The sequence below is a fragment of the Vitis vinifera genome, chromosome 2, assembly GCF_030704535.1.
Source record: "Vitis vinifera cultivar Pinot Noir 40024 chromosome 2, ASM3070453v1".
NCBI classification, from domain to species: domain Eukaryota; kingdom Viridiplantae; phylum Streptophyta; class Magnoliopsida; order Vitales; family Vitaceae; genus Vitis; species Vitis vinifera.
In genome coordinates this window covers 19,708,341-19,726,960 of record NC_081806.1, presented here as the reverse complement: position 1 = coordinate 19,726,960, position 18,620 = coordinate 19,708,341, and the positions used below count along the sequence as shown (strand labels likewise).

The following is an 18,620-nucleotide window of genomic DNA, read 5'->3' as shown; positions in this document are numbered from 1 at the left end:
TGATGATAACAAAATAAGGTTTTAAACTAATGATTATATTTCAAGTGTGATTGGGCAAGACAATTTCCAAAGTGGCAATTATAAAGACAAATCAAGCCAAAGAGAAATCATTAAGAAGAAGAAGAAGACCTCAAAGAGAAGTGTTTTTTCAAGACTCAAGCTTCATAAAATCTCTTTGTAAGGTTGTTGGTGTACTAAGATTTTCATGCATTACATTCTTTACTTATCATCCAATAGTTTTTTCATTTTAAATCCTTTAAAATTGGATGATTTCATATTTTTAACTAAATCCTTGTGTCAAACGTTTTTCAAACTTGTTTAAAAGGTTTTAAGTTGAAAAAATTGGTTGTTGAGCCAAAAACAGCTTAATCGGTTGAACCGGATAAGGAACAGTCGACCCTTAACCCAACCGGTCGAGGGGTGCAAAAAAATATTTTCTATCTTCTTGAACGTTTGTTCAATTGGTCAAGGTTGAACCTCAATTGATCAACCCCCACCTCAACTGGTTGAGGTCCGGTCAAGGGGTGGTCAAGGTCCAACTATCACCTACTAAGCATTAAATGCTAATGGCTAGTCAACCGGTCAACCCCCAGCTCGACCGGTCGAACCCCCAACGACTAGTTTGACATTTTTCCTTTATAAAAAGGTTTCAATCTTCATTGTTTCAAGAGCTTAACATTCTTAAACCTTTCTTGAATATATTTGAGCATTGAGAGAATATTTTTGAGTGCACCATTATTCTAAAACTTGCATATCATTAATGCACAATTCAATCCTAATTTTCTTGTATCATTGAGCCTTAAAGTTTTGTACTAGGATTTTGTGAGACCCTTTATTCATTTGTAAATCTTTGAGGGGAAGAATCTAAGTGTGAGATATCACTTAGGGATTCTCAAGTGTGGGGTATCACTTAAGGAGTTATTTAAGAGTGAGGTATTTCTTGAGGTTTAAAAGGGTACTTGGAGCCAAAAGTCCAAGATGGTGGATTGGAACCATAATCCAATTATATTGCTTGAAGACTTGGTTTGGAAACCTTAAATTAGTGGGACCTCAAGCTTGGGATGGAAGCTAGAGGAGAGTGGATGTAGGTCGAGTAATGTCGAATCATTATAAAAATATCGTGTTTTCATTATCTCTTCTCTACTCTTTTACTTTATATGTAATTATTTTTATATTGTTTTATTATATATTTGTATATAATTATCTCTTATATTAACTTAGTTTAAATTTGTAAAAAGAGACTATCACCCTATTCACCCCCCTCTAAGGTGATTATCTTATATTAGATTAGCCTAATTTTTCTAACTATCAAACGAACTCGAAGTCTTCAAGAGATTCTCAATACAATAATTATTCTATTGAAATTTGAAATTTTTGTCAACGTTTATCATTCCCATTCTAAGTTATTGTTTTTGTCAATTACATTAATTTTTTTTTTGTTTTATGTTTTTAATATCCAATCATCACCATTTATATTGGTAAATGGTGTCATTTTTATTTTTATTTTTTATTTTTTTTATGAGCCATACTATTTATTCTATTTTTAAGCCACAATTCCTTTTATCATTATGTCAAATAAAGTTTTACCTTTTTGTAGATGCCTAATAAGAGAACCTTTTATCTAATTTTACTTCAACATCTATAAAATAAGAATATGACTGTGGTTAGTAAGATAAAATTAATATGACTATAAATATTAAAAATGTGACAAAAAAAAAAAGAAAAGGAAAAAGTGGATTTTGTCTTATTAATATGAAAATATATGGAAAATAGAACCTTAAATTTTATAAATTAATTTTTTCTTTACCTATTTAAAAATACATGCGTTTTTTCATAAATAAAATAATTATTTCTTTGAATGACTTTTTTAATAAAATTATTCAATAATTAATTTATCTTAATTTAATAATTTAAAATATATATACTTTTTCATAAATGAGATAATTATTTCCTAAAATAAAATGTACTTGATAATATTAAATAAAATGATTAAACAATTAATGCATCTTAATTTAATGAAAGTATCTTATAAATAAATATATTATACTACACATCAATAGAAAAATTCTTCAAATCCTTAAGTGATAAATAAAATTCTTTCTAGTCCTCTAATTAATAATAATTTCATATTTTATATTATATAAATCCCCTCATTTTCTTAATTTTTTTAATAAAATTGAATAAAAATTTTGTTGGTTGACATTAATAATAAAATAAGAAATTTAAAATTAAATTAAAACTAAAAAAACTTAAAAATTAAAAATATATAAAAAAATTGACTTTTATTTCACTTTTAAATTATATTAATTGAAAATAAAGATAAAATATTTAACGTTCTTTACTCAACTTGTTTAGAATATAAAAATGATGGACTAAAAGAAGTGGTTTTTTTTAATTTAATTTAATTTAATTATTTTATTTTTAAATTTTTATATTTTAACCTATTAATTTAATTTAATTTGTTTATTTTTTTATTTTAAATTTTTTTATTTCTTTTGTTTTTGTTTTTTTATTTTTGTGGGGTGGTGGAATGGGACTGCCTCTGGCTCTCACTCAAACCCTTGTTGCACAACAAACTTCATTTGAAGACCGTTTCCCACTCTCATTCTTCAGCCTCCGTGGCCCTTTAACCTCCTCTCAACAGCCATGGCAGCCTCGCCGCCGCCTCCAGGTTCACCTCTCAATGCCCTCTAAACCCTTAAAAGACCCCATTTCGTGTTTACATCAATCAATGGATTTGAGAATAACCCTCCTCCCAAAACCCACACCAATCTTCTGCCCAATCGCACGCCCCCTTACCTGTGTCACCTCCGCCGCCCCACATCCACCGTCGCCATTGCCGTCCCAGAATCAGCCTCCTTCTTCGGATCATGCTCTTCTCAAATCGGTAACTTCAATTCTCTCAAACCCATCTCTGGATTCCACTCAGTGTAAACAACTCATACCCCATTTGTCTCCTCATCAATTCGATTCTGTATTCTTCTCCGTAAGACGTAATGTTAACCCCAAAACTGCTTTGAATTTCTTTTATTTTGCTTCTGATTCATGTGGGTTTCGATTCACTCTTCGATCATACTGTGTTTTGATGCGTAGTTTGATTGTTTCGGGCTTTGTCTCTCCCGCTAGGCTGCTTTTGATCCGTTTAATCGATCGGAAGCTGCCCGTTTTGTTCGGGGACCCGAAAAATAGGCACATTGAGATAGCCAGTGCAATGGCGGATTTGAATGAGGTGGGCGAGTCGGGTGTTGCGGTTGCGGCAGTTGATTTGTTGATTCATGTCTATTGTACCCAATTCAGGAATGTGGGTTTCCGGAATGCTATTGGCGTTTTCCGGTTTTTGGCTAATAAGGGTGTGTTTCCAACTGTGAAGACTTGTACCTTTTTGCTGAGTTCTTTAGTTAAGGCGAATGAACTTGAAAAGAGTTATTGGGTGTTTGAGACTATGCGCCAAGGTGTTTCTCCAGATGTTTACTTGTTTAGCACTGCAATTAATGCCTTTTGTAAGGGAGGGAAGGTTGAGGATGCTATTCAGTTGTTTTTTGACATGGAGAAGTTGGGTGTTTCTCCGAATGTTGTTACATATAATAATCTTATTCATGGTTTATGCAAGCATGGGAATTTAGATGAGGCTTTTCGATTCAAGGAGAAAATGGTGAAAGATGGCGTGAATGCTACTCTTATAACTTACAGTGTTCTTATTAATGGTTTGATGAAATTGGAAAAGTTTAATGAAGCAAATTCTGTTTTGAAGGAAACGTTGGAAAAGGGGTTTACACCGAATGAGGTTGTTTATAACACATTGATTGATGGATACTGTAAAATGGGAAACCTTGGGGATGCATTGAGGATAAGGGGTGATATGGTCTCCAAGGGAATCAACCCCAATTCAGTTACTCTTAATTCAATCATCCAGGGATTTTGCAAGATTGGGCAGATGGAACAAGCTGAGTGCATTTTGGAGGAGATGCTATCGAGAGGATTCTCTATAAACCCTGGTGCTTTTACTACGATTATTCACTGGTTATGTATGAATTCTAGGTTTGAGTCTGCACTAAGATTCCTCAGGGAGATGCTATTAAGAAATATGAGACCCAATGATGGGTTGCTGACCACATTGGTGGGTGGGCTTTGTAAGGAGGGTAAGCACTCAGATGCAGTGGAACTTTGGTTTAGGCTCTTGGAGAAAGGCTTTGGAGCCAATTTAGTGACCACAAATGCTCTAATTCATGGACTTTGCAAAACGGGTAATATGCAAGAGGCTGTTAGGCTTCTCAAGAAGATGTTAGAAAGGGGTTTCGTATTGGATAAGATCACATACAACACACTCATCTCAGGGTGTTGCAAGGAGGGAAAGGTTGAGGAAGGTTTTAAATTGAGGGGAGAAATGGTTAAGCAAGGAATTGAACCAGACACTTTTACTTACAATTTGCTGATACACGGGATGTGTCGTATTGGTAAATTGGACGAAGCTGTGAACCTTTGGAATGAATGTAAAAGTAGAGATCTAGTTCCAAATGTTTATACATATGGTGTCATGATTGATGGATATTGTAAGGCTGACAAAATTGAGGAGGGAGAAAAACTCTTCACTGAGTTGCTCACTCAGAATTTGGAACTGAATTCTGTTGTTTATAATACACTTATCAGAGCATACTGTCGAAATGGGAATACAGTGGAGGCCTTTAAACTTCATGATGACATGAGAAGCAAGGGTATTCCACCAACTACAGCCACATATTCTTCTCTAATACATGGAATGTGCAATATTGGACGCATGGAGGATGCAAAATGCCTTATTGATGAAATGAGAAAGGAGGGTTTGCTTCCAAATGTTGTCTGTTATACTGCACTAATTGGTGGTTACTGTAAGCTAGGTCAGATGGATAAAGTGGTGAATGTCTTGCAGGAAATGTCTTCATATGACATACACCCTAATAAAATTACGTATACTGTCATGATTGATGGATATTCCAAATCAGGTGATATGAAAACAGCAGCTAAGCTTCTACATGAAATGGTAGGAAAAGGAATTGTCCCAGACACTGTCACTTATAATGTCTTGACAAATGGGTTTTGCAAGGAAGGGAAGATAGAAGAAGGTTTTAAAATATGTGATTATATGTCCCAGGAAGGGTTACCTTTAGATGAAATTACATATACTACTTTGGTTCATGGGTGGCAACAACCATCAGCATTAACAAATCAAGAGTGATCAGTGAACTTCTAAGAGGTTGGGTGCTTAATTTGTAATCACTTCTCTTTTACTTCAGTTTGCATTATAACTGTGATTAAATTGTTTAAATAACTGCATTTGAAGTAACTTTGGGAGGCTGTATTCTGTTGTTGTCATCACTCTAATGTAATTGATTTTCATGTGCTTTGCTGTGCTCCTGTTTTAGGAAAATTGCTCGCAGAAGATGGAGTGGGTTTTAATTCACCATTATTTCTCATCCATGAAGCATTTAGAGCTTGTACAAGGTAATTAACTAGCATGCTATTTGCATTTGATTTCACCATTCTCACCATATTCTGTTTATAAATGCCCTTATACAGGTCGAGTTTGTTTAACAATATAAACCCTTCAGTGTTGGTAGGAATGGCATGTTGCTGTTATTGTTATTTTTTAAAATTAAAATCCTTTCCTCCATTTTTGCATCATTAGGAGTGCTGTTGATGCCACATTTTCACTGTGATTCCATTTGCAGAAGAGTGGACCTGTGGGCCAAGAAATTTTTTGCTAATTATACCAATCCTTCATCTTATATGACTACGAAACCACTTCTAGTCCTGTTTGGATGGAGTATTTCCAGTGTGGAATGTTTAATTCTTCTTGCTGAGATATGTCAGTTTGGACCAATGAATGCCAAGGGTTAAAAAGGCCTTGTTGATTTATTTTGATTTTGAAAGTACAAGCAGAAAATTGCATGGTAACAAAGGATTTTTATAAGAAGATAGGGAACAGATGCACCCATAGATAAAGCCATAAAGGAGACCAGTTTGCTCCTGGTTTGTGAGGAAAGAAAATTGTAAGACTGGCTGGGTGGTTTAAATGGGACTAAACCCAAAGCAATCTTGTTTTAGAAGCTGAGGAGCCACTGTTATCGACCCATTACTTGTCCTACTGGGACAATCCTTATTATGTCAGGTTTAGCTATGAAGAACTTACTGAAAATAGATCAAGCACATTCAAGTTATGTATGAAATCTATAGAAGTGTCAAAGTTGTTCTTTGTTTCAAGTACAAGGGATGATCCTTTCATGCCTCATGGGCTTGGTGAAATTGTGTAGCAACAAAAATGAGCACTGTTTTGTTTTTATGAACTAATGCTTTAGCAGTGAAATCTATGAAGATTTACTAGGGTGCTTGGTAATTTTTGAGAGGACAATTGGTCTTTTGGGATTCCAAGGAGAGGATAGGTGCCTTGTCTCAGGTAGGATGGAAGGTAGAAGAGTCACAAGGGGCATAAAAAATGGGACCCTTATGGAAGAAGCTTCATGAAGGCAAAAATAAAGGGAGATTTGGTTAAAGGAAGGTGATATAAATTCTAAATTCTTTCATAAAATGGTTAATGCACATGGAAGGAACTTTCCAGCCAAGATTAAAGTGAACGAAGTTTGGTTAACTAAGGAGAATGAGATAAAGGAAGGGATAGCTTGGGCTTTCCTCAACTTATTATTTGATCTAGGGGAGTAGAGATTTAGTAGCCATGGAATGCTTTTTGACGTTTTAGATGAGTAGGAAGCAGTAAAATTAGAGGAGCTGTTCTTAGAGGAAGAGTTGTTCAATGCTCTATTGGACTTGAATGGCGACAAAGGCTAATGGGACGTTTGGAGTAGGGGTTTGGAAGGAAATTCTGAAGGAAAAAGATTGGTGTTGGGAAAATATGGCTTTTACTATGGGGAATGGTACCAAAATCAGATTTTGGAATGATCTTTGGTGCGGTTGTACAGTGCTGTCTCAAAGGTTTCCTCACCTTTATGGGATGGCTGCTCATAGAAATGGCATAATAGAAGAAATGTGGGATCAGAATGTCGGCCAAGGAGATTGGGATTTAAGGTTTGTGAGGGGTTTCAATGATTGGGAGTTGGATATGGTAGGTAATTTGCTTCATATTTTGAGGGGATACAAACCTACTTTAGAAGAGAATGCAGTTTTTTGGAAAGGGGGAAGAAACGGGCAGTTTAAAGTAAAAGAAGCCTACAACTTGGTGGTTAATACCGTGGCTAACAACTTTCCGAAAAACAACATTTGGGTGGATAAAGTTCCAACAAAAACTTTGTTTTTTGCTTGGGAGGCTACTTGGGGCAAGGTGCTTACGCTAGATAGGCTTTCAGAAAAGAGGGTGGCAACTCCCTAACCGTTGCTTCTTGTGTGGCTGCGAAGAGGAAACTGTAAATCACATCCTCATTCATTGTATAGTGGCAAAAGTCCTGTGGGATATGATATGTGCTTTGTTTGGTGTTCAGTGGGTCTTTCCAGAAACTGTAAAGGAGGTCTTATTAAGCTGGAGGAGCCCTTTTGTAGGGGAAAAAAGGAAAAAGATATGGAAGTCTATACCGTTGTACATCTTTTGGACTCTTTGGAAGGAAAGAAATAGACTTGCTTTTAGGGGGGTGATAGATATTCAAAGATTAAAAAATTCTTTTGTCTGTAATTTATGGTGTTGGGCGAGACTGTATAGTGGAGAGAGGTCGCTGTCTCTTATAGGCTTCTTGGAGTGGATAGCCTCCAGATAAGGGCTGGTGGGGTTTTTTTGCTTTCTTTTTGGTTGTGAGGCTTAGCTAGCTTGTATACTCCCTGTATACGTTGTGGCTTTCTGGCCTCTTATCAATATATTCTGTGCTTATCTATCAAAAAGCTCCAAGTCCGGATAGGTTCTCTATAGCCTTCTAGCAGTTCAATTGGGACTTTGTGAAGGAAGAGGGTGTGGGATTTCTGAGAGATTTTAATGAATTGGGTTAGTTTGGAAAAAGGTGGTGGGTAAAGTAGTATCCAAGTCTTAGAATGCATTTGTGGAGGATTCTAGATGCAATGCTTATATCTAATGAGGCTATTGACACTATGTTAAAAAGTGACCACTTGTCCAAACTTGACATTGAAAAGGCATATGATCACATTAATTAGGCTATTTGCCTTTTATCTTGGAAAAAATTGTTTGAATTGAATGGCGCATATCTACAACAAGGTTCTCTATTCTTGTTAATGATACCTATTCTGTCTTTTTTCAAAGCTCTAAGGGCTTGGGACGAGAGGATCCTCTTTCTTCTGACTTATTTATGTTATCTATGAAGCATCTCAATTGTTTTCTTAAGAGGGCTAAGGATGGCGGAATCCTATCGAGGTTTACAATAAAAGGTAGAGGTAAGGGGGTGAAAGCATCTTATTTGTTGTTTTCTTGATATTGTGTAAGTTTGACATTGAAAAGACATATGATCACGTTAATTAAGACTTCTTTTATTCAACAATGGATCAAATTGATTAACTGATACATGTTTGCAACAAGGTTCTCCATTCTTGTTAATGGCACCACTTCTGGCACTTTTCAAAACTCTAGGGGCTTGAGACAAGGGGATATCTATCTTCTTTCTTATTTATGTTAGCCATGAAGGCTCTTAGTTGTTTTCTTATTTGGGCCAAGGGTGGGTGGGGGGTGGGATTCCTATTGGGGTTTAAGGTGAGGGCTAGAAGAGGTGAGGGGGTGAAAGTATCCCATGTGTTGTTTTCTGATGATACTACTATTTTTTGTGAGGCTTCTCAAGATTAGATAACTCATTTAAACTAGTTGCTCAGGCGGTTTAAAGCCATCTTAGGGCTGAAAATAAATTTAGAGATGAGTGAGTTGATTTTGATTGGAAGGGTGGATAACATGGAGTACTTAGCCCCAGAGATAAGTTGCAAGGTGGGAGAGCTTTTAACTACTTGGCTTTTCCTTTAGTTGTAATGTGTAGGATTCCAAAGGAGGGAAGTTCACTCTAGAGAGAAAACAACTTTAATAAAGTAGGCTATTTTCTACACAAACAAGAGGAAGGGGAGCTTGGGTGTTAGATGTCTCTATTCGCTCAACAAGGTCTTTCGTTGTAAGTGAAGTTAGTGATATGCATCTGAAAGGGTAGCTCTCTCGAAGTAGGTCATAGGTGAACAATATGAAGATGGCCCTAGGCAAGGGGCATTGTGGCATTCTTGTAAGGTGAGAGATGAGCATGGTGTTTGGTTATAGAAAGCTATTAGAAAAGATTGTGATCTTTTTAATAGTAGTCTCCTTTCCTATGGTTACTAGGAGGAGAGTGAAGTTTTGAAGGGATAAATGGTATTGAGATAAACCTTTATGTGTATCCTTCCCATCATTGTATGCATTAGTTGTATCGAAAGAGACATAGGTGGTGGATTTGTGGGACTAGTCAAGGGAAGGGGTTTACTGGAATCTTTGTTTCTCTAAGAATTTGAATGGTTGAGAGTTGGACAATGTGGAGAGTTTTTTTTTCTAGACTACAAGGCAAGATGGTGAATAGAGAAGGGGAAGATAAGGTGATTTGGATGGAGTCAAAGAATGGAACTACGTCTGTCAAAGCTTCATACTCAATATTGAAGTTGGGGAGATCAATTCCTTTCTCAATAGGAGTAATTTGGAACTCTTGAGTTGTCGAAAGTGAGTTTTCCTCCATGGGAGGCGAGTTGGGGAAAAGTATTGATTCTACATCAACTTTAGAGAAGAGGGTGGTTTGTTGGTAAATAGATGCTTTCTTTGCAAGAATGAGAAAGAATCCAATGATTGCACTCCCCTTCATTGTATCAAGACAAGGGTTTATGACAATTTTTTTTTCTCTTTTTGTTTGGCATATCTTGGGTGATATCTTCCATGGTTAAAGAGATTTTCTTAGGATGACATAATTCCTTTGTAGGAAAAAAATGAAAGAAATTGGTGCAAATAGCTCTTTTGTGTATTTTTTGGACGGTAAAGAAAAACAAGTTGAAGATCGTTTGCAAATGCGACTAACCAAAGACTAAAAAACACTGTTCTTAGTAATCTTTTATGGTGGACTAAGTTATATCTAGTTGAAGGTTTAATTCATTTAATTGATTTGTTGGATTCCTTTTTAGGGAGGGAGTGGTTTTGGCAATATATCTAGTTGAAGGTTTAATGCATTTAATTGATTTGTTGGATTCCCTTTTAGGGAGGGAGTGGTTTTTTGTAGTTCCCTCTTGTTTGGTTATGACTTTTGGCAATGTATTATACTTACACCTACCATTTTTTTTTTTTTTTTTTTTGAGATTTGGTATGTGTGAGACATTCTAATGGGTAGAATCCTGATTAAGCATGTGGAAAGATAGTCGACTCTGTTTCATTGATGAAATTTTGTAAAGATTTTTCAGGTGTTGATCTTTCTCTTCAGTCTTTCTATTTTAAACTTATTTGGGTTGGAGAAGCCTGCATCCCCAAGGTTAAAAGCTTCTCATAGGTTGTGGCTTCTAAGAAAGTTAATATTGGAGACTTACTGCAAACAAGTAGAGAACACAAGGGCTTCTACTCTAATAACTACCTCATTCTAACAGCCTTCTACTCTAATAATTACTTCAAACTTTACTAATCTGATTTAGCTTCTTTGGCTTCACCTTGGGTTGGGCTGTTCAGTTGGCAGGAGGTTGGGTTTTTGCCTTGGCTGTAGGTTAAGGATGTTATTTCTCTGGTTGAGGCAAGGTTGACTTCTAATCTGATCTGATCCAACTGAGTTGAAGTCATTGCCTAATTCATCTTGAGTGACAGAGAGAAGTGCTTCAGGGCATGCATTCTTTCTCTGTGAAGACTTCACCAAGGATATAAAGCTTGTTGATCAGACCTTGATTGCCCATGAGGTTGTCAAAGAGCTTTGAAAGTCTAGCAAGTAGGGGGAGGTTTTTAAAGATCTATTTTTGAAAAATCAATGATTGTCTGGGTTAGGGCTTCCTGTAGGTCTTACCTAAGAAAGGTTTCCTTTTTCAGGAGTTGAATTAAGAAATGTTTGAATCATCTAATTTTGTGGTTATCCTCAATAGTGAACCTAAAGGATGATTTGAAGCCTTGAGAGTTTTTAAGCAGGGAGACCATCTCTCTTTTATTGTTTGTATTCGTAACTGAAGTGCAGAATAGGCTTGTAGTGGAGGTTTTTGAGATAGATGTCATTTGGTGTTCTGGAATTGGTGAAGAGAGAGTTTGCTGATGATACTACTTTGTTTTCTGTGGGGAAATTAGGAAGAGGGAAAGAGTAAGGCATTTGAAGCTTGTTATTACCTCTTCTGGGAGGGTCTTGTTCATCAGATGAATATGGTGAAAAGTGTGCTTTTAGACACTAATATGGATAAGGAGGTTTGGAAAAATTTGGTCATTGCTTGAGGTTCTAAGATAGGACAACAGCCATTTAAATTCCTTGGGCTTCCTTTAAGTTAAGATCAATAGTCCCTCACCTGTTTCTTATCTTTATTCAAGATGTGAGTCAAGGTAATTAATAGGATTGGCAGACTTCTAAAGGATTTCATATGGACTGGGGCAGGTGTTAGTAAGAAAATTCATTTAGTTAATTGGAAGACTGTTGGCTAGTCCGATATAAAGAGGGGCACAAGTTTAGGCAAGGTGATTTATAGAAATGGGATGGAGATTTGCTAGGGAGTATGGGCATTTATTGTCCCTAGTAGTCAAGAGATCATACGGTTTTAGGAGAATAGGCAGGATGCTTCTTTTGGTGACAACAGATTTGTACCGTTGTCATTGAAAATTCCTTGCTTGAAGTTTCCTTTGTTGGCCCCTCTCATGAGCTACTGTATTTGCAATGATTTTCATGTTTGGTTCTCGGACAGTCGATGGGTAATGAGTCTTTTATCAGCCTTTTTCCCATCTTTGCCATCTTACATAAGAATTACCTTTTTTGGTAATATTCCTATTCTATGTTAGTGAATTCTCTTGGGAATTTTATTTTGTTTGGAAGCTCAACAACCAAGAATACTCTGAGGTGACTTCTCTTCTTGATACCTTACATTATGCTTGCCTCTTCTAATCCAAGATGATTAGATTTAGTCCCTTGAACATAATTATTTTTTCTTTGAAACTTTATTTCCATTTCTTAATCAGGGAAACAAGTTCTTGTATTTTCTTCTTGCAAAAAGTTTTAGATCTGATCAAGAGTAGAAAAGGATTTGGAAGGGAAAGCTCTCTCCCAAGATTAGGCATCAGCTTTAATAGTGGCTCGTAACAAAGTGAACACCAATAATAAGCTTCAAACTAGGAGATCCAATAAATCCTTAACGATGGGCATTTGTTTAGTCTGCAAAGAAATGATGAAAATAGTGATAGCTTGTTCTTGCATTGCCTTCTTTTACTTGCATCATGGGAGGAGGCTTAACTTAGCAGCCTTAAGTTGGGTGGTTCCTTCTGGAAATCTCCTCTATATTGGTTATAAGGTTCTAGGACACTGGAGGAGGTAGACGCAAGACAGTATGGTTTTTATGCTTTGGTCTAATTTGGATTATTTGATTGGGAAGGAACTCTGTAACACAGTTTAGGATAAGTCAAAAACCATGAGGAATTAGTTTGGTAAAAGTTGTTTACTCATCATGATCTCGGTCACTAAGAAGTTCAGGGGACTTCCTTGGGTATTATGAGTGAGTAAAGGCAGGGGAGAGACAGAAGGGAGATATGGAGGGCACTAAAGATTATCACTTGCCACATGAATGATTGCCACATCAGCAGGGGAAGGGCTTTTTTTTTTTAGGGGATTTGAGAAGATTTACCTGGTGGGTTGGAATAGATTGAAGGGAGGTTGTGATTTGTCCACTAATTATTTATTTATTTAGAAATGAAGTGGGCTTTGTCTAACAACTTGGGTCCTTGTAGGTCTACACATTTAATATGAGAGAGTGCATATTTCCCATGATAGAGCATCAGACAAACTGGCTTTGCAAGGCATCATTGAAGAAGCTGATATCTAGGCTAAAAGAGGGGCCTTTCTGCTGGAGGAGTTTGGAGGGCATTTTTAATCCTCCTCTTCTTGTCTGGTGCCCGTGTCTTATTTTCTCTGTGGTGCACAATCTATTCCCAAGACCATTTGTGTGCGCTTGTATACAAGCATGTATGCATGAATATAGGCACTCTCTCTCTCTTCCCTGTCCCACTTCTTCACGATTTCTGGTTGGCATATCTGTGTTGTGTCATGTGACATGTTCTCTTCCTTTCTGAGACTAGCTGGATGACCATGTTGGGTTCATCATTTTTCCCCTCTTTTTGAGATTGGTAGTCCAGGTAAAATCTTTCTTCTCTGTGTTCTTAAATGACCAGGGTTCAGAGTTTTCTGAACTCATTTTGCAGGAGATTCTCTAATGTGATGCTATGGTGTTGTACCAATGACTCCAGTTTCCTTTGGAGATTTGATTCGAAGTGACCACTGGCACACCTTTGGTTGGGCCTACCTTTTCTTTTCTACACCCCCTCTCATTGATTCTATGTTCTACCGGAAAGAAGTGTTTAAATAGATTATTATTCATTGGAATTATATCTCTATTGAGTGTTAAGTGCTGAAAGTTTTTGAATTTCCACAACTATATTGAACATGTTATTGAATATATGGCATGGGCTACCTGGTCAAACTTCTTTAGAAGGGTTTTCTTGCTGTTAAGTGTGCAGGGCAATAAATTATACCCTCTGATCTTGATCTATCTGGATTATTATTATTATTATTATTATTTTGATAAGTAAGAAAAGCATTGTATTACAAAGAGATGCTGAAATAGCGGCTCAAGATATACCATGAGTATATCTCCACTTGGTATGGCCTTTTGGTGCCTTTGTACAAACTGTGTAAACTTTAATTCCCTGCTTGGTTAGGTGTGGTTAATATAATGGATATTTGCCTATCAAAAAATATAAAAATAATGCCATGAGTATAGGATCTGGATTGAAAGAATTGATGACTCTCATAAACAAGGCTTCTTGATGAAAACCCAAAACTAATTTTGAGGAAAAGGACTCCACTTTTACAAAAGATTATTTTTCACGTCCATTTGCTTAATGAAAAATGTAGGAAAAGAGTAAACATCAATTTTTTTGAAGCTTACTTCTTTAAATGCTTTTGATGTTCTGAGATACCTGAAACCCCAGCACAACTGATCCTAATTCAATTTTTTGTCATTGATGAGTTGAGTTTCTCATTTTAAATGAAGTCAATAGAAAAATCTGTCTTTTTTTCATTCATTTTTCAGCAATTAAATAAAGGGTTAGAATACAAATTTCACATCAGATGTAAAACCTACTACCCTTTGGGGGAAAAGAACAAGGTTTTGATTCTAGATGTCTTTATATGTAAAATATGATTTCTGATCAACAACTTGTAACCTTTTAGAAATGTGCTTTCATACGAGTGTAATTACTATTTTCATACATGGAAAAATAAGACATTAACATGCCAATGCTTCCAAGGTTAAAGCAGAGTAATCATCAAAATTACATCTGACAAAACATAATCTCAAGGTCTTACTAGTATGATTTAATCATTGTTCAAATGTATTAAACCTGCATTCTCTTTTTTATTTTGTAGTTAAATAAGGGTGCCAACTGAGGCTGAGATGCTGGACTGCAGAACAAATATAGCAATGAGAAGCATTTAGTCCTCAATCATCATAGCATGCTTGCTTGTATGGATGCCTCCGCTTGATTTGCATCTACACCAGTTGAAAGTTTGACAAGGATGAGTTAGAATGGAAGGTTAAATAAGAATGAGATTTTTCTTGTCTATGAAAGGGAGAATATCCAGCAGAGGGAGGGGGAGTATGTTTATCTCCTGGGCAGGTGTGAATCTCCAGCTGAAATAAAAGCCAATGCTTTTGTTTTCCCTTCCAATTCTTTTGCAAGTAACATGAAAATGAAAATGGTTCAATCTATCACTGTGGTGATACAGCTTCATTTAGTTAAATGTTGTTTATTTGCAAGTTCATTTTATTACATCATCATTTGCACTTATCAGTTGCTAAATTTACTAATCTGACTTCCAGGGTATCGCCGGGCATGAAGAAAACAAGAAATGTTCTAGATTTTAGGAACTGAACTGGGTGTGAGTTTGGATATCTTTATTGGATGCAGATAAGTGGATCAATAAAAGAAACATGAAACCAAAAGGATGGCATCGCAGTTATAGAGGAAAGCAAATGCTTTAGACATTTGGAGATAACAGGATGCAAGGTATATCATGTTGCAGTTTTATATCCATTTCATTTTAGCTTAATTTTTTTCTTTATTGTAGAGGATTTATTCAAGATGATCCCGATTTATTATTTAAATTGTCGGTTATGATTCCTTTTTTTTTTTTTTTTTTGCTTTGATTTTTATTTACCTTATTTGTTTATGTATTTAATATGTTGTTATTATCATTGTAATTATTTTTTGGGGGGTGGAAAGGCAGGTAGGTTCGGGTGTGTTTTTGGAACGATGTCTCCAAACAGGGGCATTGGAGCCCTTGTTTCTTAAGACACATTCCATGACTGGGGGCTGGAAAATGTTGAGGCTTTTCTTTTGCAGCTGGAAAAGCAATCAATGAGGAGGGACGAGGAAGATAGATTGTGTTGGAGGGGTTCAGAGGTCAGAAATTTCTAAAGCCTTCTACTCCTGTTTGGAGCCAAGATGGGTATGAACTTTTTCAGTAAATGTAGTTTGTAACTCTTGGGTGTTGACAAGAGTTTGAGTTCTTTGCATGGAAAACAATTTAGGGAAGGATGTTGACTTTGGGTAATATAAAAAAGAAGAGGATGGACCTTGGGGAATGAACCTTTTTCATTGTGCTAACATGAAGATCTTGTGGCACTAGTTATTCTCCTTGTTTGGCTTTGTGTGGGTGTTGTCTTCTACAGTTTGAGAGACTCTATTAAGTTGGCATGAGACCTTTGTGGGAAAGAAACATGGGAATGTGTAGAGGGTTGCCTGTTGTGCTTATTCTAGACTGTTGGGGAGGAGAGCAATTGAGAGCGTTTGAAAATGTGGCACAAGAAGATCATGCTCTCGAGAACTTCTTGCTTATCTTGCTTAGGCTTTGGGCTGGTAAGTTTTTAGATCAGTTCTCATTGTCTATTATCAAATTTTGTTGATTGGCTAGAAACTTATTGATGGAAGTGAGCTATTAGAGTTATATTTCTTTTGTCCTTTCTCATCTTTGTTGGTTCAGTGCTGTTTAAATAATTCCTGTATACTTCTTGTTTGCCTAAAATAAAATGTCTCTGCTTATATGTTAACTTTTCATACCTTGCTAGATGTCTGCCTATTGAAGCATAAGGTTAGGTCCATACATGGAAAATTAAGGGAACATCTAGCCTAACATTCGACTAATTGGTGCTCAGTTGCTCATTTGTAGCTGAATATTTGATTACTGTCTACGAAGAATAGTAATCAGTTTCTTATATTTAAACTAGAAAACTTAAATTGTGTTCCCCTCCTTAGTTTTTATTAGAAACAAATTTATTTGTTAATTGAAGGTAACATATTTCATATTTTGCTAAATCTTCTACTTGATGGCCAGAAGGTTGTAGCTTCTATGGCTACTAATAGTAGAATAATCTTCAGTGTTATGTTTCCTAATTCAAATTGCAAGGGAATGTTGTTACCATCTTTTCAAGTCTTTGTTAAGCTATTGTGGTCTGGTTTCTTCAAAACATGTTTTTTTTTCCAAGGGTCTAGTTTCTTTGTGTTTTTTTCTTTTAAAGCTTTGCTGAGAACTATAAGCTGTCGAAAATTTCTTTCTTCATCATGTGGCAGCATTTTGTGAATATCTTCCTAACAATATTATACATATGTGATAATCGCAGTAGGCATCTCATTCATGGAGAAATTTGCAAGAAATGGCTATGCACATCATATCAGCTCATTTGTCAATAAAGGATGCAATAACTTGAGGTAAGTACATCTCTGTTCTCCTTATCTACTCTTTTGTTAGTTGAAAAATAATGAATATTTATTTTAGAAGCAAATCATTTAACCAGTCGACCCGTCTTGGTTTGAGAAATTGAAATTACAAAAATTTATGCTTCAAACATATGTTGCATGAGTTCAGTTTGAGTATTGGTGCAGGTATATGTCTACCTTCTGATCCTCCACAATTCAAATTTTAGGTTACGGGGACTTGGACAAAAGGGATCCAAAAAAGGGGCATGGATATTGGTATACCATGTATAAAGAAAAATCAATTAAAAAAAATTAGTAGTGAAAATATTATTTTTAGAAGCTTCCATCTTTTCCCTCTACTCCCCCCTTTTTTTCCTCTTTTCCCTAAATTTTCTTACAATAATTCACCTTTCAGCTAACTTTTCTTCGCTAATGTAATTATTACCAAGAAAGTTGAGGGAATAAAAAAAAAAATTCAAACTGACACATCCGAAGTAAAATAAGAGTGTCCAATAAGGATCCTATCACACCCATATCATGTCATGTCGATGAGGGGACATTAGGTAAAATTGAAGGATCCAGATATCATAGCTTCAAGCGGTACGATAAAAGTGAAGTTCCTCACTAGATACAGTAGTGGTTTAAGTAAAAGAAAGCATTGAATGGTTTCTATGCTTATCAAAATGAAAAGGCATCCAAGATTTTGTTTCCTTCCGTTCCACTGTTGGAGAACTTCACACTCCTATGGATGATATTCTTTTGCTATTCCCCTTGGGTACTAATGGTATTTTCCTTGGTTTCTAACTTCCAGAATACTGTTTTCTAGCCATGCCTGTTCTTTTATAAACCTTAGTGCCAAATCTACCTGATATATTTTCAACTGTTCATTGGGTATCTTACCAACAACTCAGAAAATGAATTATTTCGAACTGTTTATTCATGACTCGGGTTTTTAGAACTTGTTGGATATAAACTAATGAGTCCAATATCCTGCGTCTAAAAGTGTTTTCTCTTACCATTTCCAGGTTTTGCGTTGTACAGCAGGAAAGGAGGGCACAGTCTATTCCTCAACAAGCACAAAGGCTTAGACTGGTAACAATCCCTAACAGAAAGTACCCAGCCAATATCTATAATCTATTGATATTCAACATGTCACATATATTAGACAAAGATGAAGATTGTACAGGTCAAATTTGCAGTGTAAAGATGTGAAGTTAAGGTATAACCCAGTTGCAGAGTAGGATTTTTGCCATGGCTGGTGGGTTTTTCTTGGTAAGCCATGAAGAGATAGCTCCATTCTTTTATTTTAGGTACTTTTTGATATGATAAGTTCTTTTTGACAACTCAATAAAGAAAAATGAAGATTTGTGGAGGGTCTTCTCTTTGTGTTTGAGGATTTGAAGGGACTGCCCTGTGGTTTCTCATTGATTTTGTTGTTATTCCTCCCTTGAGGCCTCTTCATAACCCTAAAATGATTATTTTATTTTATTTGAAATTATGAAATGCAGGGGTTGTTTGGATGGGGATAAATAATAAAACCTTTTCTAAATTATATACATATATATATTACATTTGTTAAAATATGACTTAGGCTCCATTGGAGATTGGGGATTGATTTGGGTGATAGCTCTTTTAGCTTATATCACTTTTGTTAATGTCTTTATTAAGGCTTATCATGGGGATGCTCAACATCTATAAAACTATTATAATTCATAATAGGTTTCATTAAGTG

At 35.9% G+C, this 18,620-nt stretch overlaps 1 protein-coding gene across 3 annotated transcripts; it reads left to right on the top strand.

The window, feature by feature from the left end:
* Positions 1–2,532: 2,532 nt before the first annotated feature.
* LOC100240858 (pentatricopeptide repeat-containing protein At4g19440, chloroplastic) lies at positions 2,533–18,266 on the top strand. Of its 3 annotated transcripts, none has more exons than XM_010646400.3 (7): positions 2,533–5,230; positions 5,400–5,478; positions 14,559–14,809; positions 15,013–15,199; positions 15,420–16,051; positions 16,813–16,900; positions 17,914–18,266. In XM_010646400.3, the coding sequence occupies exon 1, from the start codon at positions 2,684–2,686 to the stop codon at positions 5,210–5,212; it is 2,529 nt and encodes an 842-aa protein (XP_010644702.1). In that variant the 5' UTR covers positions 2,533–2,683; the 3' UTR covers positions 5,213–5,230; positions 5,400–5,478; positions 14,559–14,809; positions 15,013–15,199; positions 15,420–16,051; positions 16,813–16,900; positions 17,914–18,266. The 3 variants fall into 3 exon arrangements, with proteins under 3 accessions (XP_010644702.1, XP_010644698.1, XP_010644689.1); XM_010646396.3 differs by having other exon boundaries at positions 15,416–16,051; XM_010646387.3 differs by lacking the exon at positions 15,420–16,051.
* Positions 18,267–18,620: the final 354 nt, after the last annotated feature.

Coding starts and splice junctions, on each gene's coding strand:
- LOC100240858 (XM_010646387.3), top strand. CDS start 2,684: ATGCCCTCTAAACCCTTAAAAGACCCCATTTCGTGTTTACATCAATCA.